The following is a 24389-nucleotide window of genomic DNA, read 5'->3' on the forward strand; positions in this document are numbered from 1 at the left end:
ACAGATGATGAGTCCTCATGTTATCCACAGCTTCTGTTTGAATTGGCTACAAATCCAAGATCTCTGTGGCCCTCTCCTCAGGTTTGATAATTTGCTAGTGTGACTCACAGGCTTCAGGAAAACAGTTTGCTTACTAGATTACCAGTTTGTTGTAAAAGGATACCACTCAGGAACAGCCAGATGGAAGAGATGCACAGGGAAGGTAGGGGGAAGGCGTGGGGGGCTTCCATGCCCTCTCTGAACACACCACCCTTCCTAGCACCTCTGCGTGTGTTCACCTATTTCAAAGCACTCTGAATCCTATCTTTTAGGGATTTGTATGGAGTCTTCATCCTGGAAGCATGACTGCGTACTGATCTCCAGCTCCTCTTCTCTCCTGTCCCAGAGGGGCTAAAAGTTTCAAGCTTCTAATCATGGCTTGATCTTTCTGGTGACCACTCCCCATCCAGGAACCTAGCAAGAGTCACCTCATTAGAAGAAGAGATGCTATTCTCACCCAGGGACTGAGGAGCTCTGTGTCAGGGCAGGGTCAAAGACCAAATGTTAGAAAAGATGACCCTAGCACCCCTACCACTCAGGGAATTATAAGGGTTTTAGGAGTTCTTTGTAAGAACTGGAGGCAGAAACCAAATATATATTTTCATATATGTATATATTTATTGTGTCACAAATAGCTACATACTGGATGAGTCAGAAAGATGAGGAAACATATTTGCATCTCACACTAGTGGAGAGATTCTGAAAAAGACGCAACTTGGAATGCCAAACCACATGTTAGATTGTTCTGCTCCCAACTGTGTGCCAAAGCGCACTCTGAACTGTTTTGGTAAAGCCCACTGTGGAGTCATTTGAGGCTGAATAACTCAGACTTGAGAAAATGTTTGTCTGCAAAATAAACCTAGGACTGGATTGATCCTCAGGCCACTTGGCAGGCGAATGTCTCAGGAGTGAATATGAGACAAGCTTCCTGAAAAGGCTTATATGACTTACAGAACTTTTTGTTTAAGTGCTTGGTCCCAAATAAACTATTAAGATATGTAAAATAATTCACTGCTCATAAGTAACTGCCTGATAAATGTTAAGGGAAGAAACACTTTAAAGGAGAATTTGTATCCATATAAGTCCTTAAATTCATGGTCATAACTTTACTAATTTCAAATTAGGTCACTGCTATCAGCCTAGTTCTGTCCTCTATTTCTTATTTAAATTCCAATACTTTTTATTTTTTTAAATATGCTGCTTTAGGTAGATTTAAAATATATCCTAACCACCATTTTTCTAGCCTTCCTGAAATATACAATTCAATAACAAATCCTTTCTTTGCTTAAATATAACTTAATAAAACAAGAAACTTACCATTTCTCTCTAGTGTAAGATGACACATGCAGCTTAGCACTCCATAGTAGTCTCTTTTCAGTTAGGTAAAAAAGGAAGTTTCTATGGTAACCATCCTTATAGTCACTCATTCCTTCTTCCTTTCTCGCCAATGCCCAATATATATCACATTACTCATGAATACATATAAATTGCTAGCATGTCTAGAATATTCTGTCTTGAAACTATACTTTCTACTAGTGACTTTTTAAAATGACTATGCCTGTTGTCTCTGGAATAATTAAAAAGAGAAACTAAATAATTTTAAAATTAATTTATATAGAGTTTTTTACAATCAAGTTTATTTTCAGCACCCCTGGGGAGTTAATAGATCCTCCCTGAAAGGGAAAAAAACCTTTCCCAAGGAAAAATCCTAGAATTCACATATTTGGCAACATTTAAAGGAGCCAATGAGATTTTTATCAATCTAGAGAGCTGATCTTCTTTAAGGTGACTCTGGTAATTCCCAAAGACGTTTAAAGGCATTTCCTGTAAAAAAAAGAGAGAGAAAAAGACAGACAGAATTTCTGATGATTAAAAAAACAAAAAGTGGGGAATTCCGAGTTAAACAAAGTTAACTACATTCTCTCAGAGCCTTGAATGTACTAATATGTGCTACTGTGTCTTATGGATCTTTCAGGAGGATGTAGTCAAAAATCACCTTTTGCACTGCTTAGTTTCCTGAAATCTGCCTTTTTTTTTTTTTTTTTTTTAATCCCACACACTTAAAACACCAGTGCACACCAAAAAACACTTCCAGCAGTTTTGCTTCAGGGAATTCCCAGTGAAGAGTTAATGTTCCATTTTCTCTACCTCCTCTAAAATTCCTCCTTCTTCAAATGGCTATTAAGAACTTTATATTTAAGTCCATTGTGTCAGTTCTCAATTCATGTTGCTTATAAGCATGATTTTTATTACTAAAGTGAGATTGGATAAAAATAAAATATTTTTATAATGCGATAACATTCTACTTCTCATGATTTATATACAAACACGTTAATAAAACACATCACAAAATGGTAAAATTTCATAGTATTTATAGGTGCATAGTTTCATGCTCACATATTTTTAAGTATTATATATATTAACAAATTTCACACTACATCATTATTCTTAGACAGAATCATTAAAAGACATCTAAAAATCTTATAATATATGACAGCAAATCACTAACAACTTCTGAACAACAGCAACAAAAAAATAGGATTTAGGAATAAGTGGTAGTCACTTAGGTGTTTTAATTTGTTTGAACATCATAGATTGAAGCCACAAAATCCACAGCACACAAAGACCCTGCTACCATGTATCCACTTCAGTGAGAGGGAAGCACCGAAATGCTGAGTGCGGGCAGGTACAGATACTTCAATCACTGCTGATGGAAGACTTCAAAATACACTGTAAAAACTTTGAGAAATGTCATGACTGGGCACGTTGGAACTGAGCACTTGTACAGGATGGAACATCTGTCAGCAGATCTCAAGACACTGGGAGCAAAGATATTTCTTAGGCTTCGGGTTCATAGTCTTGATACCCTTCCTAATATTAGAAAAATAAAAAAGACAGCACGCACTGTTACTATAAGTTTCAATCAGGCATCAGCACTGACAGCAAATGTGATAGGCCATGGCTCACCACTTACAGTAAAATTTACACTCAATGTTTTTGCAAATATTCTGCAACAAACACTATTTTATTTTTAATAGCTTTATCTTTCCTGTTACATATAGAAATGAATTATGGTAGTAGTCAGAGTTCAAATATCTAGCTTTGAATCCAGATGTGCCATTTAATGATCATATACCTAGTTTGGTAGGACAAATAAGTTGGACTATCTGGTTCTCAGTTTCTTCAACTGTAAAATGTGAGAACAAAATCAAGCAGTCTGTAAAGCCTTTTCCAGGGCTAAGATCCTCTCATTCTTAGAAGGAAATTAAGACATTTGAAGGCAAGGTATGTTTTCCTCACTTTCACTCTCCCAGTTGAAAATTTCATCTTCATCTATGGCTTCAATTATTACTTGTATTTCAAACCTGAAGCTCTCCATACAATGTCTGGTTAACATACACAACACAAATATTAATGAATTTCATTAAAGGGGTCAGATTATTCCTCCTAAAGAGCAACTTTAAAAATATCAGGATTCTGCTTAAAAACAAACAAATAAGTATACCTTCAATAACTCAAGCTGATTTCTGAATAGAATACAAACTTAAATGACAAGATTGTCCTAATACGCTACAATATGTCTTTGACCCATAACTGCAACTTCAATCTATCACCATTCTCTTTGTTCTTAAGCTTGAATCATAATTATTCACTGTTTTCAGACATATTCATTTGCATTCTCAGACATATATGCCTTTGCTTCTGATATTCCCTTGTGCCAGAACGTCCTCTGTTCATTTTGACCTATCACTCTTACCCTTTCCCACCCAGATCAGCGTTACCTCCTCAACAAAACTCCTGACTGATTGAAACAGATCCTTTAAAATTTTACATTTTCTAGTATATCTTGTATATTTTTGCTCCTGTGATGCCTGGTGCACAGGAGATAATCAATAATGTTTCTTAAAGGAATCATAGTGAAGAAATGAATGAACGAATTTCCACTTTTTTCATCAAACCTACCAGACTGTAAACTCCTTATGGTAATGTCAATTACTCTATATTGGAAATTCTTATTAGGCAAACAAACAATTTAATCTCAATTTCTATAAATGAGATTATTATTAATATGCCTTTTTTTTGAGACAGAGTCATGCTCTATTGCCCAGGCTGGAGTGCACTGGTGCCATCCCAGTTCACTGCAACCCCTGCCTCCTGGGTTCAAGCAACTCTCATGCCTCAGCCTAACAAGTAGCTGGAACTACAGGAGTGCACCAACATGCCTGGCAAATTTTTGTATTTTTAGTAGAGATGGGGTTTCACCACATTGGCCAGACTGGTCTCGAACTCCTGGCCTCAAGTAACCTGCACACTTTGGCTCACAAAGTGCTGAGATAACAAGTATGAGCCGCTGCACCTAGCCTCGTTATGCCTTTAATAATGCCATGAAGAATAATACATAACTTAACTATAACATACTTGAACTCAATTTTTAATGGAACCATTATGTAGTTTCTTGTTTTGTAATCTCTTCATTTGGTTTTGATTATTAGGGTAATATTGATTGCATAGAATAAGTTGGGAAATGTCTCCTTCTCTTCTATGTTTTGTAAGAGATACTAAGTAGTGTTAATTAATTAGTATTAATTCTTCTATAAATGTTTGGTAGAATTTACCAGTGGTGCCATCTCAGCCTGGAAGTTTCTTTGCAGGTAGGTTTTTTTTTTTTGTTTTTTTTTTTTTTTTTTTAAATTACTAATTTAATCTCTTCGCTGTGTTACAGATCTATTCAGATTTACTATTTCTTCTTGGGTCAGTTTGATTCGTCTAACAGTATTTTCTAATTTCCCTTTTGATACATTTTCTATTAAAGGTACTTTTATTTTCAACCAAAATAAAATTTGAAATCAAATTAAGTTGTTAAAAATGTTACACTGGAATATATCAATTGCTGCAAATCATACATTTAGCTTTTTATTCTATAATTTCTGTGGGTAACTTTTATTTTACTATGCAATCATCCCACTGGAAATGTATGGTAAAAAATAATTACCTTCCTTTGGTGTTCCATTGATTTCTCTAACATTCCATTTAGAAATTTATTTTAGAATACAAAGTTTCTAAAAATATAATCCTCTAATGCAGGGGTTAGCAAAATTTTCCTGTAAAGGGCTAAGTAGTAAACATTTTAAGCTATGTGGACTATATATGATTTCTGTCATCCTCTCCTTCTCTTCCTCATCTTCTTCCTCCTCCACTTTTTTTTTTTTAAATGTAAATACCGTGCTTAGCTTGCAAGTTGTCCACATAATGAGCACGTAGAGAGCAAATGATTCGCCTAAGCACTCATGTAAGCGAAATGTGACAGTGACAGAGTTTTGGTACTGTCTGTTAGATTCAGCTTGGACTCCTACCTCAGAAGGCATTTCATAAGCCTCATTGTCAGGATCCACAGGCATATCTTCCAGAATTCCTTCCTGTGGGGCTCCTTCTTCACTCTAATATTTAAAGTGAGAAGCACAAAAAGAACATGATTAAGTCGTATTTTTCACTTTTAAAAATCAGAACCATGGTTTGGAAAAATCTTACGTAGAGGGATGTTGGTCACAGATGTTGCAAATGGAATACCTTAATATTACTTACTGGCATTCTAAGCTTTGTAATACCTTTGGGAAAACACTGTGGCAACATGGGCTACCAACACTCAAAGCATATAAAATTTTTGCTCAAGTAATTCACTATTTAGGAAATAATCTACAGCTATAGTCCAAAGATATTTTTTACAAGCTCAATGATGGCAGGAAACAAACTTTTTAAAATTTTTAACTAAATGTTCAATGAATAATGAAGAATTTAAAAATTATTGTTGGGTATGGTGGTTCACGCCTGTGATCCCAGCACTTTGGGTGGCTGAGGCAGGTGGATCATCTGAGTCCAGGAGTTCAAGACCAGCCTGCTCAACACAATGAAACCTCATCTCTATTGACAGTACAAATAAATAGCTGGGTATGGTGGCACATGCCTATCTATAGTCCCAGTGGGAGGCTGAGGCAGGAAGATCACTTGAGCCTAGGAAGTCAAGGCTACAGTGAGCTATGTTCATGCTACTGCATTCCAGCCTGGGTGACAGAGAGAGAGACCTTGTCTCGAAAAAAAAAAAAAAAAAAGTTCAGCTACTCAGTAGATTATGATAAAGACACGTATTACTATTACCCAAGAATTATGTAATAATAACCTATTTATGGTATAATATTTAGCAGGCTATAAATTGTTGTCTATATTGTAGATACAACCTATGCAGAATTCAGATGCAAAGGTAAAACATTTGGAAGAAAACAATAAAATATGAAAGTTATTTTGTTGGATGGTTATATATGTTACTTTGACTTTTTTCTAAATGTTTGACTTTTATGATCATTTATAATGTAAAAGCATAATATTTAACACATTTTAAAAAATTTATTTATTATACTTTAAGTTCTCGGGTACATGTGCAGAAAGTGCAGGTTTGTTATATAGGTATACATGAGCCATGATGATTTGCTGCATACTTCACCCTGTCATCTACATTAGGTATTTCTCCTAATGCTATCCCTCCCCAATACTCCTACCTCCTTCTATCCCTGCCCTATTCCTCCACCCTCTGGTAGGCCCTGGTGTGTGATGTTCCCCTCCCTGTGTTTGTGAGTTCTCATTGTTCAACACCCACTTATGTGTGAGAACATGAGGTTAATACGTTATTTTTAAATGACAATGAAGAAACAAATTCTTTTCTGAAATTTGAAGACTGAGACTATATATATTGGAGGAAAAGAATCAAATACATAGTCAGAAAATTTTCCTATTTATTTATTTAGAGACAAAGTTTCATGCTTGTTGTCCAAGCTGCAGTGCAATGGCGTGATCTCGGGTCCCTGTCACTGCAACCTTTGCCTTCCGGGTTCCGGCAATTCTCCTGCTTCAGCGTCCCGAGTAGCTGAGATTATAGGCACATGCCAGCATGCCCGGCTAATTTTTTGTATTTTTAGTAGAAACAGAGTTTCACCATGTTAGCAAGGCTGGTCTCGAACTTCTGACCTCAGGTGATTCACTCACCTTGGCCTCCCAAAGTGCTGGAATTACAGGTGTGAGCCGCTGCACCCAGCCACAGAATTTTTCTAGTATCTCTTCCTAGGCAAAGAATACTACAAAACTCAGGCTAAAATGGTTATGGCTTTGTTGGTATCATCACTAAATATCTTTTGTTGCTTTGCATTTATTTCAGTGAAGTAATTATAAGAAGATAAAGTTAACTGAAAATTCAAGTAGCAGAGAGGCACTTTGAGCCTAATTGGACTTAAAGGAAGAGATCAAATAATTCCTCAGCCAATGCGGCTTATTTTTAACCACATGTCTAATGTAAAAAAGCCTCCCCATGTCTTCGCATGGAAGTGACTGACAGGGACACAAAAGGATAAGGAAATGGCTGACAGTAAGAAAAGGTCAAACTAAAGATCATGTTTATGGTAGCCGGGCAGAGAAGTTTACCAATCATTCTGCCCTTGCCAATGCCCTCTTTATAAACTAAAAAAATCCAAACAATATATAAGTTAAATAAAATTTAAACCATCCCAAACTGCCTCATTTTAAAATATGGGTACAGATATTGTTTTCATAGTGTTTCACTTCTTGGTACATTCAAGGATAGGGGCTCTGCTGCCAGGTGGCTATGCACAAGGCCTTTCAAGTCACAGGACTTGAGCTCAAGTCCTAGCTTCTCTAGATGACAGAGCGTATGTGATGCTGAGGAATTCCCTTTGCTTTTTCTGAGTGTTAATTAGCCTTAGTGATCAAATGGGGCAGCAAAACCTTCTTTAGAACTGGGAAAAGGAAACGACATCATTAACTTTCTGATTAATATTTAGATTACTGTTAGGATAGCCAAGTATGAAGGAAATAAGGCAAATTTTCTTTTTCCATGAATTCTGAAACTGACCGAGATTTGATTTTCTAATATAATTTGTTAGAAAATTTTTATATGGACCAGACAAGTAAATAAGATGGACCTAGCCTGTTTGTTGTTTGATAATCAAAAAGGAGTTGTTAAGGCAGAACTAAGACTGGTGGACATTATTGAATATGTTTATATGCTATTTGGCTGAACTTTGAAGGATGTACGCAGATGTGCAGGTTAGGTGTGTGTGTGTGTCTACATGGTTCCAGCCTGGGTGAGTGGGTGTGTGTGAGACAGCCCTGAATGATGGAACAGCATCCTTTCCAGGGTGGGTTCCCATATTGTTCCCTGAGCTGCTAGGATAGGCTCCAGCCACCTGCGGGCTCTACTGGAATAATTAGGTAAGTTGTTTGACTTGTTTTAATCTTCTTAAACGTATATACAGCTCACATTTATTTCTATGTTTAATATCAGAAGTGATTTGGTCTTTATTTAGGAGTTTGACGGTGTTTTTGTGACCAGAAATTTGCCATAGGAACTTAATTCTTGCTTATATCAATTAGCCAATGATAAAGCTGGTCTTGTTATGCTGTTTTGCTCTAAGTCTTAGTTTCCAAAAAACTACTGATGAAGTGAGGATTTACTGTATTATGTGCCCTCTGACAGAAGTACATACACATGACTATCTTAAACCAAGACCGTCCTAGTCTAAGTGGGCTATTATTTATTGACCCAATAACTTCATCAAATCGGAACAAGTTACCCTAGGGATAACAGTGCAATCCTATTCTAGAGTCCATATCAACAATAGGGTTTACAACCTAGATGTTGAATCAGGACATCCTAATGGTGTAACTGCTATTAAGCGTTCATTTGTTCAATTATTAAAGTGTTCCATGAGGTCAGGAGATGGAGACCATCCAGGTCAACATGGTGAAACCCTGTGTCTACTCTAACGCAAAAAATTAGCCAGGTGTGGTGGTGCACACCTGTAGTCCCAGCTACTCCGGTGGCCGATGCAGGGGAATCACTTAAACCCAGGAGGCAGAGATTGCAGTGAGCCAAGATTACACCACTGTACTCCAGCCTGGCAACAGAGCAAGACTCCGTCTCAAAAAAAAGGTCCTGTGTGATCTGAATTTGAATTTGATTCACATTTAGCTATTACTGACAACTTACAGCAAATAAAAGGGGCTGAAAAACATGTTCACTCCTCACATCACTGGCTACAATCAGCAAATTTTGCACTGTGAAAAACTACACAAGACAAATAATATGTATAATTTCAACAAGTAAATTGCAAGGTAAAAGAAGTTAGTGGGAACCTATAGATTGAAGTAGAAGTGAGAGAGCATTAGCCGATTGCAATCTAAGAACTTTATTTCATTCTTAGTGGGGTCCCAGTATAAGCCAATGGAAAACATATGAGGTAATTGGAGAAATTTGAACACTGACTGGATATTTAAGAAGTATTGTTTATTTGCTTAGGTGTGATAATATGTTGCAGTTTTATTTTAAAAAGAGTTCTTAATTTTTGCAAATTAATCAAATGTTTACAGATCAAATAAGATGTCTATGTATTTGCTTTAAAACTATCTAGGTTTGGGTGGGAGGAAATGGGTGGGGTATGGAAGAAAGAAGAGTTTAATCTTTCATCAGTTTTAAAATGTATATATAGTAGTCTCCTTTTATCCGTGTGTTTTTTTTTTTTTTTTAAATAGAGATGGGGTTTCTTCATGTTGGCCAGGCTGGTCTCAAACTCCTGACCTCAAGGTGATCCACCTGCCTCGGCCTCCCAAAGTGCTGGGATTACAGGCATCAGCCACTGCACCCGGCCTTATTCATGGTTTTGTTTTTTTCCCATGGTTTCAGTTACCCGCCATCAACTGCAGCTCCAAAATACTAAGATATCTTGAGAGAGCAAGCGAGCGAGAGAGAAAGAGAGAGAGAGGGAGAAAAGGAAAGAGAGAGCTAGACCATACCATACGCATATAACTTTTATTACAGTATATTATTATAATTGTTCTATTTTGTTATTAGTTGTTGTTAATCTCTTACTGTGCCTAGTTTATAAATTAAACTTTTTCATAGGTACATAAGCATTTGAAAAAACATAGTATATGTAGGGTTTGCTACTATTTGCAATTTCAGGTGTCCTACTGGGGGTTTTACAATGTATCCCCTGCAGATAAAGGAAGACTACTATATGCACATTTTAATAGTTATTTTTCTATAATATGCTTTCCAGAACATGATTATGTGATCTAAATTTGTTGACTCCATAATACTCATTGATTTTAAGCATACTAAAATATTTGGCAGCTATTCCAAGAGAGAATATAACAACAAACGCTTAATATGATTATCAGACACAATTTTATTCCTATATCTGTATATTTATTGTTTCGTAATTCTATCTCGAAAAACATTAAATGTTCTCTATAAGGAAATATCTTATTAAATTTCAACTCCAGTTTACAACTGTGCCTAATTATAGTTTAACTGTAACAAAAAAGAACTTTAAAATATTCATTTTGAGTATTAATGACTCATTTTCAGAATGTAATCATACTTGAAGGTATGAAATCTACCTGCCATTTATTTTTACCACAAACAAGAATAAGATATCTACCAATACAACAAATGTTGAACACTTTTGAAATAATCCATTTTTTTTTCAAATTTTCATTATGATATTATATTAACCCAGAATATGTTAGGGCAATAAAATAAATGAGAAAAACGTTTGGACTTTGGTATATGCCTGTATGATTAATAAGAGAACCTACAGAGCAGGATATAGAGACATAGCAAGAAAATACCTTTTATTCTTTCTCTACTAGGCACTATCCCTGGAATATCTGTGGTCTTTTTTTTCAAGTGGGCTGTTTTACAAACAGTGAAATAGACTCAGTTCAGTAACTTATCCCTGTATTTGACACATGGAAAGAAAAATGGCTATCAAAAAATTACAATGGAATGGCCCTCCATTGCTAATAAGGAAAGCCTTAAAAGCTACATTTTACTAGGAAACAGAAATGGCTGAGACTGACCTCTTTCACCCTAAAAATCCTATTCAAGTTCTTTTTAAATAAACCTGTAGGGTTGAATAGCTGATATAACCGATTACCAGCTGCTGCTTGTCCCAGCTAAAGCGCTCTATAAAACAGATCATGAGACGAGGCTTCACTGCTAATAGTTTATTGGGAAGCACAATTCTAGGAAAGCGAAAATGAAGGAAAAGGGAAATTATACAAGGAAAAGTAGGAAAAAATTTCAGCTACTGTCTTTAGGAATACAACTACAGAATTTACATAATTTTTTAAATTTCATGTTTTGAACCATATTGTATTTAGATATCTAGTAATACTTTCTTTAAGGAAATTATCTGTGTTCAATTCCATGGCTTATAACTTTAATTTTATTATATGTTTAAAATGACACAGAATAAAGCTAAAAATTGCTTTCTAAACCATACTCTTCTAGAATCATCTGGGGCTCTTGTTAAAAATGCAAGTTTGTAGGGCCTTGTGAATGTCTTGTTAAGTATTTTTCTTGGAAACCACTGCTGGACACCACCAATTATTTGTAAACTCTGTGGTATAATTTAATATAGAGTATACCAATGTACTTGCTCTCAGTATGAATAAATTTTTTTTAGAAAAGATATGTTCATTTTGAAGTCCATCAAAGGTTGGCAAATGGTGAGGGTTATCTAAAGACACTGGGAAGTAATTCATGTCAATCATTATAATGGCAAGGTTTCATCAATTATCTGGTATCTATATTTGTCAAAGTCAGAAATATAGAGAGAAATTTCTAAATTTAACTTTTTATGTGGGATGAAAAATTGAAATTTGAGGCTGGTTGGTCCTTGGCATATTATATCCAAAGAACAAAGAGGAGGTTGGAGGTGTTCTAAAAGAGAGAGATAATACACATTGCTCTTTGAGAAAGTTCATTGGCTTTAGAAAGGTTCTGGGGAACTGATAAGCTTCAATTGGTGAGTGAAAGTGATGGGCAAAATTAGTCCTGGAGGTGCAGCAAGTTATTTCAGCAGTTACAGATAAGACTGGTTCCAGGTTACAACAGGCAGTTTCAGCATCTGGACTTTAGAAAATTACACTTTTGGAGCAATGTGATATTTCTTGAATGCTTTTTCTCCCTGGCTTCTTGACTGTTTTAGTTGGGTGTAACAAGAATGAGCCAATTTGTACGATCAACTTTCATGGCCTTCAACATTCAAAGCAGTAGAAGCACACTTTCTCTTTTCCTCACTGCTTTTACACTGGAAGATATTTTGGGTAGAACCACTGTTTTGCTGCATTGTTAAACAATGTCACTTAGCCTCAAATAATGGAAATAATGCCTTCACTCAACAGCTCTCATCATGAGGATGAAGGAGAGAGATAATAACCAAAAAGATTAAAGAAGAAACTAAACAAGAACTTTGACTTAAGAGGAAAAAAAGGTTCAACTTAAGCACACGCCAGTGTTCCATAATGAAATCAAGCCTAGAGCTCCTATTTAAATAAAAATAGCATAGATGTTTCAAAAAGGTGAATATCCCATACACAGTGTATGTAGATAGCATATTTCACTAAGATAATTACCATGTATTTTATTGATATACTCAAAAATGAAGGAGGCAGACATGAAAATCTTGTTAAAAAGCAAGATAAATATATATTCCACATGTTCTATTTTCTACTGTCAATTCCTAGTCTGCTCATAATGCCATTTTGGGGTGGGGAGCAAAGGGCATCTGATTCAAAATCAAATTAATCTTAATTTTCAAAAAAGCTAAGGAATTTTATTTTTAAAACATGGAATTAAACTTTTGATATTCTGGTTTCTCTTGCGGTCATATAAATCCTCTGCCTTTTTAAGAGATCTATGTGGAGAAGAAGAACTCTGAGTCTTATACGAATTTTTGAAGCCTTGTTTTGGAAAGGCTACATATTTTGTTAAAAAATGTAAGATCTCAAAAAACTGTTATTTAATCATCGAAACTAAAACAACATGCATATTTCAGAAATAACACTATATTTTAAGTCTTACTATTATATGTAGGAAAGAACAATATAAAAATAATGTTCAATATAAAATAATATTGTTTTATATTGAACATATAAAGAACAATATAAAAATATAAAATCTTTATAAAGAACAATATAAAAATAACAATGTAATAAATAATCCTATTTATTATTTACATACTCTAAGGAGTGTTTAATTGCATCTGGTAAGTATATTCTGTCACATGAGAAGCCATAAAAATTGGCACGTTCTGCCCAAAGGGTAGAAAAGCATGATAAAAGTAGACTGAATGAACCCCACCTCCATTTCCAATTATATGTGGTTAAGTTAAAATTCAAATTTTAATTTTTAGGGAAGTACAGTTATGGCTTAGATCTAAGATAGAATTAAAGTGACCAAGGGACTTGGTTCACTTAATATTTTATATCTTTAGAAATGCATCAAAGTGGCAGGCCCAGCATTAACAGCTGTTTGCCACTAGGGGCCTGTGGTTGAAGTCCATTGAACCAATCTGTTCTTTCTGAGGCAATATGCAGACAAAGGCAAGGGGAGTTGCAACACAATTTATAATATTTAATATATTATAATACATGATAAATTAATATGAGTATAAATTATAGCAATACATCTAGTGAGATAGAACAGGTAAGTGAAAGGGCAAGGTGTAAGTCTTGTAGAGTGATAGGTCTAGTACAGTCCTACTGCCAAATCTATAATTATAGTATTTTGAATATTTTACAGTATTTCAATGTAGCAGTATTTTAGGTTTGGTTGGCCTGACTTTATAACAAGATAAAAAATTCCAGGTTTTAACAATGTAGTGACCTACTATGTTTTAGATTTCAGAATCTATAATTTTCTATCAACATTTTCTACTCACCTGTACAAGACATGCTTTAGGATGTGGGAACACACACACACACATACACACACACACACACACACACTTACACACACAGACACACACTCACACACACACACACACACACACATACAAAGTGGAGTAGACCACAGATGGTGCCACTTCCTCAGATTTTGAATGTTTGAATTAAAAAGTGCAAGTATAATTTTTGTCATAAATTATAGATGTTATGCTAAGCCAAACCTAGCAAGAAGGCTGAGTGAAGATGTGGCTGCTGGGTCATATGCTAGGTTTTCTTTCGGTAAATGAACTTACTCTCCCTCAGTTATGTTATACACCTAGTCAGATCGGGTCTCAGCAAATTTACAAATCACTATGTCATCAGCCATCTGGATCACTTGGGAATAACCACATTGGTGAACGCTGTAAGTCATATCATAAATACATTATACATAGTCCATACCTACAGTTTGAGAATGCAAATCTATTTTAATTAAATGATACATTTAGAGAACCCAGTCTTACACATAAATAACATATATTTGGAAGCTGTTCATGCTCTAATTTGTTTATCTTCTTTTTAGAGGCAGGGTCTTGCCCTACTGCCAGGGTTGCAGTGCATGACACAATCATAGCTCACTGTAGTCTCCAACTCCTGGGCCCAAGTGATCCTCCAGCCTCAGCCTTCCAACTACCTGGGACTATAAGCTTGCACCGCCACGCTCAAGTATTTTAAATATTTTTTGTAGAGATGACGTTTCAGTATGTTGCCTAGGCTGGTCTCGAACTCCTGGACTCAAGTGATTCTCCTGCATCAGCCTCCAAAAGTTCTGGAATTACAGGCATGAGCCACTGCACCTGGCCTGTGCTCTACTTTGGATAATCTGTTACCATCTTACTCATTTTCTTGCCTTTTGCCCTTCTAGCTATTTCTTTAGTCTTGGCAATCACCTTAGAGGAGAGAAAAAGGGAACAGATGAAATAACTATTTATTTCACTGTTTTTAAAGGTTTGGCAGTGGAGGAGAGAGTAAAGCTAATATGTTAAATATATTTGGGGTTGTTTCTGGATGCTATTTATTAGTTTTATTGCTGAATTCATGTTTAAATACATTCAACCATAAATTAAAAAATAATAGGTTGAAAAAAATAGGTGGATAAATCAGGAATTAGTACAAAATCATTTTTAAGAAGAAAATTACATTATCTAGCAAAGAGGTAGTATATGCTGCCTTAAATCCTCATTTTCTCTGGCAAGCCTAGCAAGCAGTGAAGTGCCTGCTGTATTTATGATAGTGTCATGTAATTAGATGACTCACCTAATAAGACTTCACAGCACAGCAACAATTGCCAGCTTTTTTTCCCTTACTTGGATATAGACTTGGTTGAAAATACTAATACACAAAGAAAATCTGGGAATAAACTATTTTCACTTTTCATGTCTAAGGGCTGATCCTCCTCTTCTATAAATAAAATTTATTATGTGTGTTAAAGTATATTCAAATGTGTTCACTATTTTAAGCTTGCATGGATTAGATTCTTGAAGGTCAGCCCCTGGGGTAGTGATTGAATAAGACATCAGCAATGTGAAGATGGGTCAAGCTGAGAAAGAGTTGCTCTTGTGTTGGGATCAGAATCAATGAGTCATTTCGTGTCTGCAAATACAATGATACTTGGAGGTAGGTCTTCAAACTAGCAACTGGGTGAGAAATCAGTGGGGCGGGTAGGCTTTGACAAAGTAAGAGATAAAGGGTCTGCCTTTATATTTTAGAGAAACCCAGGGATTGCTTTATGACTCACAGGAAAGAAGAAATATGCTGTCAAGATGTTAGTCAGCCAAAGCCCAGGAGTTGGCTTTCAAAAATAGATGAGAAACTGGACTTAATATCTGACTGGGAAAAAGTACTTTAGGCAAAACAAACTACTCATCTACAAAAGGATGGGCTCTAAAACAGAGAGTGAAGTCAATAGCTTCAAGATCAGTGGATTTGAAACCCAGAAGGAATTTTTCTAAGAGATAGAAGACTAAGAAAGGCTTTAAGATAGCTAGAGCAGGAATAGAGTAGTCAAGTGCATGTGATACCCCAAGGTACCAGAAGTTTCCATACTAATAGAAACAGATACCAAGTGAAATTTGAGGTGCCCTCAAGATCTGGATGGAAAACTCTTCAAGTAGATCTCAATCTTGAGATTGGAATATCTTTGCTTAGCTATCCCAGCCAGAGGACCATAGTAGTTGATTTCAAAAGGAGTTGCAATTACTCTACCTTGCAAATTCTCTCTTAGATAAGTTTTGTCACAGTTTGTTGTTGCTACCTTCTTTTGGTTACCTAGACAACATTTTCTCTGAAAATCTCTATCCATGCTTCAACAGACTGGAGATAAATAGGAACCATCTTACAAGATTATCAAGAAACATAATGGGCTAGTTGTATCCTTAAAAGGTCATTCAAATAAAATATTAAATTTCTTACTTTTCTATGTTATTTGGACATGAAATAACAATAATATTAATGTTTATTTGGTGTTTACTTTGGTACCATTTCAAGAGTGTTATACATTATTTGATCTTAAAAGACAACTCTATGAGGAAGTTACTACTGTCTCCATTTTGTCAGCGAATGAACAGAGATAGGAAGTCTGGCTCCAAAGCCCACACTCTTAACCATTATGTAATATTATCTGTCAAGCATCTTGAAAAAAAATCTGTGTAATTACTAAAACATTACACTGCGTGCTCATTAAGGTAAAATTAAGTTTAAAAAAATAATTCTTTCCAAATGCAATGTTAAATATTCTATGATAAAATATCAGAACTATCTCTAGTACCACTATTGTTATCAGAAGAAAATAGGAGGTTAAAGGAAATGTTTACACACACACACACACACACACACACACACACACGATTTTTTGCAAGGGCAAAAGATTTTTTTTTTGCCACGTAATTATTAAATCTACAAACACCAAGTTTATAAATTTTTTGTTACAGGAAAAAATAGTTTGTTATAAATTCAGTGCATAGCATTTTCTGGTTTAAACCTTTCCATTATTGTTCTAACAGAATAAAGACTCTAAGGTTGTCAGAAATCAATTGTTCATTTTGTTTCTTAACCAAATTTGGCACAGACACTATAGGTTTTTGTTTTTGTTTTGTGTGTTTTTTTAGAATGGTTTGAAATGTCATCAATTAAGTTTCTTCAAACCTTCTGACCAATCAAGAAAGCTTTTGCCTGGGCACAGGCCTTGTCTTTCTTAGCGTTAAGGTAGAGATACTTGTCTCTCCCAACAATTTCATTCTGATTATCACAAGAAAACATGAGGATTCATTAAGTCCATGGGGCAGATGTTTATTTATTTATAACCCCTCCTTATTCCATTGAGAATTTGAAGAGGAATAAAAGATTATTTCCTCATTATATCAAATGAATATTCTTTATTTTGTCTAATGTTATGTTATCTTTTTCTTTAATTAGGCACTAAATGTTTTTGGTATTCTTTTAATTACTTTTAAAGCATCCATTACTTCTGTATTACATTGTTGAACTCTCAATAAATCAATACATAGTTCTGTATTTAATTTTTTCAATGATTTCCCCTTCTTCAATTTGGTTCATTTATATCTACCTTTGCTGTTTATCGAGTAGGAACTCTGATTTTTGTAGCAGAGGGAGAACAAACAAACAACACACAGAATATTCTGTATTTAATGCTGCTGTTGTCTCTGTGGTTGCAATGTGTAAGTGGGGTGCATTCAAGTGGGCTTGGGGCATGTGTGTGTGTGTTGGAAAAATATACATTGAGGATGATTCCTAATTCTATCACTTTGTTGAGGAGCTGAAATTGTGGCTACACAATCACTCTAAATGTTTTGAATCATGGTCCCCTCTCTTCAACAATTGTATATAGTACACTATTTGTTGGAAGCTCAGGAGAAAAGGTGCATTTAATAGCATGAGATTCAGTAGCAGATTGACCTAGTGGTAGATGGTACCTATGAGATCTTGAGCATTGTAAATGTTTCAACTGAAAAAGGTGATAATAAAACCTTTTTTAGAGTGTTGTTGTACTAAATGAGATGATATGCATAAAATAGTCTATAATGACCAGTGCACAGTCATAATATCAAATATTTACTGAGCAGCTACTATGTGCTAGATTATTTTAAGCACTTTTGAAAATATAAGTATTTCGATAAACTTATATCATATATTGTCTTAAGATTACATGTTCTTATATTTCATCTTATTGCTAATTTCGTTTTTAAAAACCTTTTCTTGGAAATAATCAAAACCAAAAAATCCAACTATTTAAAAAATGGAGCCTTTTGCCTTACTTCATTTGCTAGCTACATTCAGGTCTGCAATGTAGCTCAGTGTTTTGCCTTTCTCAAACTGTGCACAGGTCCTCTTCTTTGTTCCCCTTCTCTCTGTTGCCTAGGAATAGAGCCAAAAACCTGAGTAATAGATGATAGACGGGTCTGTTGCATGCTTAGCGCATCCTAGTGACATAGATAAGAAGCAAATGTTACAAAATCATCACTGCAAACTACAAGTCGTGTTTTAATTGCTTTTGACAAATATTTATAAGCAGAAGCAGTGAGCTGGTATTATATTTCGATGATACTGAAAGTGAGAAATACACACAGGACTGAAGAGGAATATACTTTTACTGGTATTTACGTTACTGGTAAGGAAGCATCTCTTATTCTGGCAATAATTATGCAAAACAAAACATACAGCATGTTAAAAGTCATGGCCTTTCCTTTATAGTCTCTTAGCTCAACCTCACAATAGGGTCAGTACTGTACCTGTGAATCTCTAGACTGCTGTATCAGCCTATTATAATCTTAAAATAAGAAATACAACACAGGAAAAAATGTAAGGTACTGAGATTTTAGAAATGGCAAATACCAGTAATATAATATGAGTATTTATGACAATATGTCACAGTAACTGGCAGCATTATGCCTTACTTTAAAAACTGTGTAACACATTTGTTTTTAAAGGGTTGGAAAATTTGGGCTAGAAAATTTAAATTATAATTGTTTTGTACTAAAAACTGACTGCATAAGTATTATTTTAGCTACCTTATTATTAATCAATAAACAACCCCAGTTTACAGTAAAAAAATGAAACAAAAAATCTTCTCTACAGTCTAATTTGGAGATGGGAGGTCTATATATTTTGTGTTATTTTATTACCAATATGCAAATTATTGCCAATATCAATCTAAACTGAGTAATGAAAAGAAAGAGTAATTAGCAGTATAAATGGAAACATACTTATGCAGTATATTATATCAAGAATTGTAGATCATATAAGATGCACAAGACATGGTCTCTACTCTTCAAGCAACTTCAAGTCAAGAAAGACAAAGAAGAGATATATAAAAGCTAATAAAACACAAGATTATAAATGTGATATAGGGCATAAGGCAAGTAAAAGTCAACTGTTCAGAATGGAGATAGATTACTACCAGCTAAAGAAACATCATTAAAACTGCATTTGAATGTTTTGGTCACGCTGGGGACTTCCGGGAGAGGGTACATCACATCGTGCACAAAAGCACAGGGGCTGGAATGTGACTTTTTTGTTATTGTTGTGGGGGGTGTGGCAATGGATGAGTGCCCTGAAAGCATGTCAAGGGAGCTTGAACATTCAGGAATCATTTTATGTTTCAACTAGTAAAGTTATATGATGTGAAAATTGTTTAAGGAAGAATACTCTGGCTATGTGCAGGGCAATTTGTAAAGAAGAGAAACATAGATGGAGGACCACATAGGGGACTACAGCAATAACCCAGGGAGGGGTGATGAGTGACTAGAGTTTTGGGAGTGGAAATGGAGTAAAGGGAATGGTTTTGAGAGATGCTGTGGATATTGTTGGATAGAATTTAGCAAGCGTTGTTTAAGACTGTGAAAAGTCTAACAATTTGTCCTACTTGTAAGCATGCCAGTTTTTTGAGTGCTGGGCAAAGACACACAAGTACTGTGTCAGAGACAATTGACTTTAGTACTCACGGTAACAGCATTAGCAAGAGTATCATGATTTTCTTGCACTGAATCCTCAAGCCCCAATTCCCACCGAAAAGTTCAGGTGACACCTATGTGCTTAGTGGATTGCATTAGAAAAGAGAAACCCAGAGCTTAGGAGACGTGGATATTTTATAATGGCCAGTAAAGGTATTCCTTTGCTGCAGATAGAGACACTACCTCTATCCAAGGCTGCAAGCACACCTGCCTTTTGTTTTGGAGGGAGAAATGATTTCTATCGTCCAAGGCTGCTCACTATATGAAAAGATAGTCCCAAAAAAAAGGCAGTCAGTGCCTTGCTGGTAAAATGTGCAGAAATGAGACCCTGCCTGAATGTGGACAGCTGACACAGGGACAAGGAGTAAAAACGATAAGGTTTTGAGCTAGACCGACTAGGAAGATCATCATTAGCAGTAGAGAGAAAAAGAACAAAGCATATTTTAGGGCAGATAAGCCATTTTTTAGATAGGTTGAGTCTGAGATGTCTCCATAAATATATGTTGAAAATGCAAGATTAGAGTTGAGACTTCAAAAATATATATTTTGAGTAGTTACGCTATAGAGGTAATTGAAGAAGTCATCAGAGTTCATAAAATTAAAGTGAGAAAAAGAGGCAAGCGAAGAAAAACAAGATGGCGTTGCATGAAGAACTTTCTTAGGAAAGAAGGCAGCAAAGAGAAAAAATTTGAGGCATAGTCAGAGATGGAAGATGAAAAAGGAAAATAACAATATTTCAGAAATGAAATGAAAAGGTCTTCTACTAAGTAATTGGTACTACTACTTGTCTGTTTCAAGTGCTGGGAAAAATGGAAGGAAACGTGTGCACTTTCAGTACTATGTATTTTATGCTTTAGGGATACATACCTGTTTAACGAAAATATGTTTTTTTCTCCAATTGTGTTGACTAGTCCAGAAAAAGATGAAGGTAGAAGTCAGATTTCAGGAGATACAGGAAAAAGCAAGATCACTGAAGGCTGTGTTGGTAGAAAACATTCTGACAAAGAGTTGTGCCAAGAGAAAGTTGGGGGTGGGACAATTAATTTTGACGGTAACAGAATTGGGGATTTTAGCAGATATTTGCTTCTGTTCTTTAATTGTTTTGTCTTCCTTTTTAAAGAAATCAAGAGACTGTTAATGTAGTAGGAGCAGAATTTCATGATACAGGGCAGAGAGAGAGTTGGTTGATAGAGAATTGTCTCATAAGAGAGGAAAAAAATGGAGCCAAGAACAGAGGTGATGTTTAATTTGGGAAAGGCGGGACATGTTAACATGAGTCCAGAAAACTAAAATGAGCTTCTGGCATGCAGATTATAAAGATGAAGAAAGGAAAGGAAGGAAAAGGAGGGAATTTATATTTATTTATTGAATAATATTGTGAAACAGTTAATCACCCCTTTTTATTGATGATAAGACATAAATGTCAGAGGTTTTGCCTAAAGTAACAAATATGACAGTCAAGCTGGATTCAAGACCGTATCAGTCTTACGCCAAAGCGTATGGTTTTAACTGCTGTTGTGTGGTGTGATTTTAAGGAAAGTAGAAGAGTTTTATAAGGGACCCTCTGAAAAATAAGATAAAATATCAATTAGAAAGAAATAAGACAACTGCTGAGAAGCAGTGAGTGCAAGCAGAATCTAAGTATCATCACTTTTTAAACTAACCAGCCCAATATCCTGAATTTTCCTTAAAACGCAAATACTTTTTGAGTCTTTCCCATAGACTGAGTTTGTTGTGAACTGTTTCACAGCAGTAATGGCATCCAATCCACTAGATAACAAAGCACTATTGCTGCAGACCATTCTACTGCCAGGATTTCTCCTCCAGGGTGGCTTTCCCCTAGTTTGTAAACAAATAATTCAGGTGGCCTTGTTGTGTTACATTAACTAAAAACCATGCCTAAAGCACACATATAATAACATACGTGTGTGCAAACTGGCTTTCTATCAAATTCTTATTAAATTCCTAAATCATACAATTAAATTTTTAAAATAACTGTATTTGGAAACAAGAAAAAAGCCTTTTTGACATTCAACTGATGTATATAAAGGAGTATGTGCATATGAGTTTTCAAATGAGATGAAAATTGAAATTTGATCTTTGAGGTTAAAAACATTACATAAATCAATTTTTATTAAATTTTTCTGAAAATATTGTATTTGTTTTATACCCTCTTGCTATATAAACTTTTATAGTTTGCTTACCCTCTTTTTTTGATTTCTTCTACATTTTCTTAATTTTGATATCTCTGAATTTAAAGTCCAGAGAATGTTTTAATCTTCACTAGTCCTCTCTTTTCCAGTGTTAGTATTTTTTTTTAGCTGTCGCTTCTGTTTTCCATTTTTCAGATATCAAATGATAATTTGGGGTGGAGGTACCCAGGTATCCCATCTCTCTGAAGTGAAGACGTAGCAGCACAAAGATGATTTTATTAGAACGTCCACTAGATCAATAGAGCCAGTGCACAAATTTAATTTCCTAGCAGACTCAACAGATCTAACCTGGAAAAGAAAGTCTGTCTCTGCTGAATTTTCCGAGGCAAATACAATATTTGAAAGTCACTGAATGTTTCAAACAAAACATAACAACATTCAGATAACAGAACTGTGGTGATGTTCTCATGTGTATGCCCAGAAAATAAGCAAGTTGGGGCTTCTCTGTGATTAAAAGTCAAAGGAGTATTACAAGTCCAGCCCAGATTTGACTGTCTAATCATTTAAACCTTTGTATCATCATCATCATCACCACCATCACTGCACACTCATTATCAAGTAAAAAAAAAAAATGCTTTAAAATAAATGGAAAAAAAAATCTGCAAATAGATTAAAGTGATTCCTGCTTATCACTCCCTTTCTCCCAGGGGCAGGAGACCTGGGCACTTTAAAGGAATTCATAGGGCTCCTTGGAGCAAGTGCAAAAGCCACAGTGATGAACTAAATGAATGTTTACACCAAAAGAAACATATAAACATATTACATTAGAAGGTGGCATGATATAGTGGTATATCACTGATTAAGAAACTCAAGGCCACCTTCATGTGCCACTGATAAATCAATATACTTTGACATAGTAGATAATGTCCCTCTATTTCATCTGCATCCCTGTAAAATTTAGACTTTCAAAACATATTCCTTCCAGTTACAGTCAGGTATTGCAAACCAAGTATTCAGTGAGCATCTAAATGGGAAAGCATAGAACTTCATTTTATGGTGGGTGGCTCATGCCTGTAATCCTAGCATTTTTCCGAGGCTGAGGCAGGCAGATCACTTGAGGTCAGTTTGTGACCAGCCTGGCCAACATGGTCAAACCCTGTCTGTACTAAAAATACAAAATTAGCCACGCCTGGTGGCATGCACCTGTAGTTCCAGTTACTCTGGAGGCTGAGGCAGGAGAATCGCTTGAACCTAGGAGGTGGAGGTTGCAGTGAGCCACCAAGATCTCGCCACTGCACTCCAGCTTGGCTGACAGAGTGAGATTCCATCTCAAAAAACTATTTTGAATAGTTTTATTTTCAATTTTATTTTCTTCATGGCATAGCATAATAGTTGAGTTGACAAATTAATAAAGCACATTGACATGTGTTAATTTTAATCATATACAGAACAGAAATTATTTTCATAAAATATTTAACCTGCATGTTACTTCCTCTAAATCTCTCTGTAGCTGATGCCCCAATTTCACTATTAGCACTTCAGACTTGGATGTTAAGCACCGTGCCTTCCACTGGACCTCTCTTTAAATGTCACAGCTATTTCTGGCAGGTAAGACTATTGCTTTGGTTAGTGTGAACGCATACCACTGTGCATCACAAGGCACCTGAGAGAAAAGGCTGCCCAAAGCAGGAAAATAACTCAGAAAAAAAAAAAAAAAAAAAAAAAAAAAAAATCACACAGGCTGCTGAAAATACAACAGATCTGCATTTGTATACTTATGATCTAATTTATGTCAGTCATTAAAACGAAATAAGGTGTTTAGAAAATACAGTGTTGTTTATGGCTATACTTAATATTGTGACCACTTACCACAAAGCAAAGCAATCTTGCTTGCTCTCATGAAAGAGAGTGCAATTTAGAACTGAGAGCTCAATTTCTAAGGAGGGTTTATACATTCTATCTTGAGGCACACCAAGGAGATAGAGTTTACCAGTTTTAGAAAGCACGGCCATAATTCAAGTCAGAGAGAGGGCTGATGGAGGCTTTTTTTAAAGATTTTAAAAGATCATGAGGGCAAGCTTGCTTTTATCAAAAACAAAATATTTCCATGTGGCTTCAGGCTGACTGAATTAATAAGGCCCAGAGACTGGTCTGAAGGCTACAGCCTTTACTTTTTATTGCAATGGAGAAAAACTGAACATTATTTGACTATCAATTGTGAAGTTTAGTAAAAAGATTTTCGTTAATGGGTGGTTTTAATATTTATGTATGTGATGGTTTAGCAAGTTTTCTCCAATGTTTTGCAAGACCATTAATTAATAATAATCTTTACAAATGGAACATATAATTGTCTGATACTATTTTTTTTCTTTTTTTTTTTTTTTTTTTTTTT

At 35.3% G+C, this 24389-nt stretch overlaps 1 protein-coding gene across 15 annotated transcripts in view; it reads right to left on the reverse strand.

The window, feature by feature from the left end:
* Positions 1-635: 635 nt before the first annotated feature.
* Positions 636-24389, reverse strand: part of SNCA (synuclein alpha) — a 124598-nt gene continuing 100844 nt past the window's right edge. For 9 of the 15 annotated variants that reach the window (XM_037731581.1, XM_037731586.1, XM_037731587.1 and 6 more), the window contains exons 5-6: positions 5394-5477; positions 636-1863 (exon numbers count right to left, since the gene is read on the reverse strand). In XM_037731581.1, coding sequence (XP_037587509.1) covers positions 1699-1863; positions 5394-5477 — 249 coding nt within the window. In that variant the 3' untranslated portion in view covers positions 636-1698. Of the gene's footprint in view, positions 2911-5393; positions 5478-24389 lie in introns of all 15 variants that reach the window. The other 6 variants (XM_017509166.2, XM_017509169.2, XM_017509164.2 and 3 more) reach the window with 1 other exon arrangement.

The sequence above is a fragment of the Cebus imitator genome, unplaced genomic scaffold (genome assembly GCF_001604975.1).
Source record: "Cebus imitator isolate Cc_AM_T3 unplaced genomic scaffold, Cebus_imitator-1.0 Scaffold409, whole genome shotgun sequence".
NCBI classification, from domain to species: Eukaryota; Metazoa; Chordata; class Mammalia; order Primates; family Cebidae; genus Cebus; species Cebus imitator.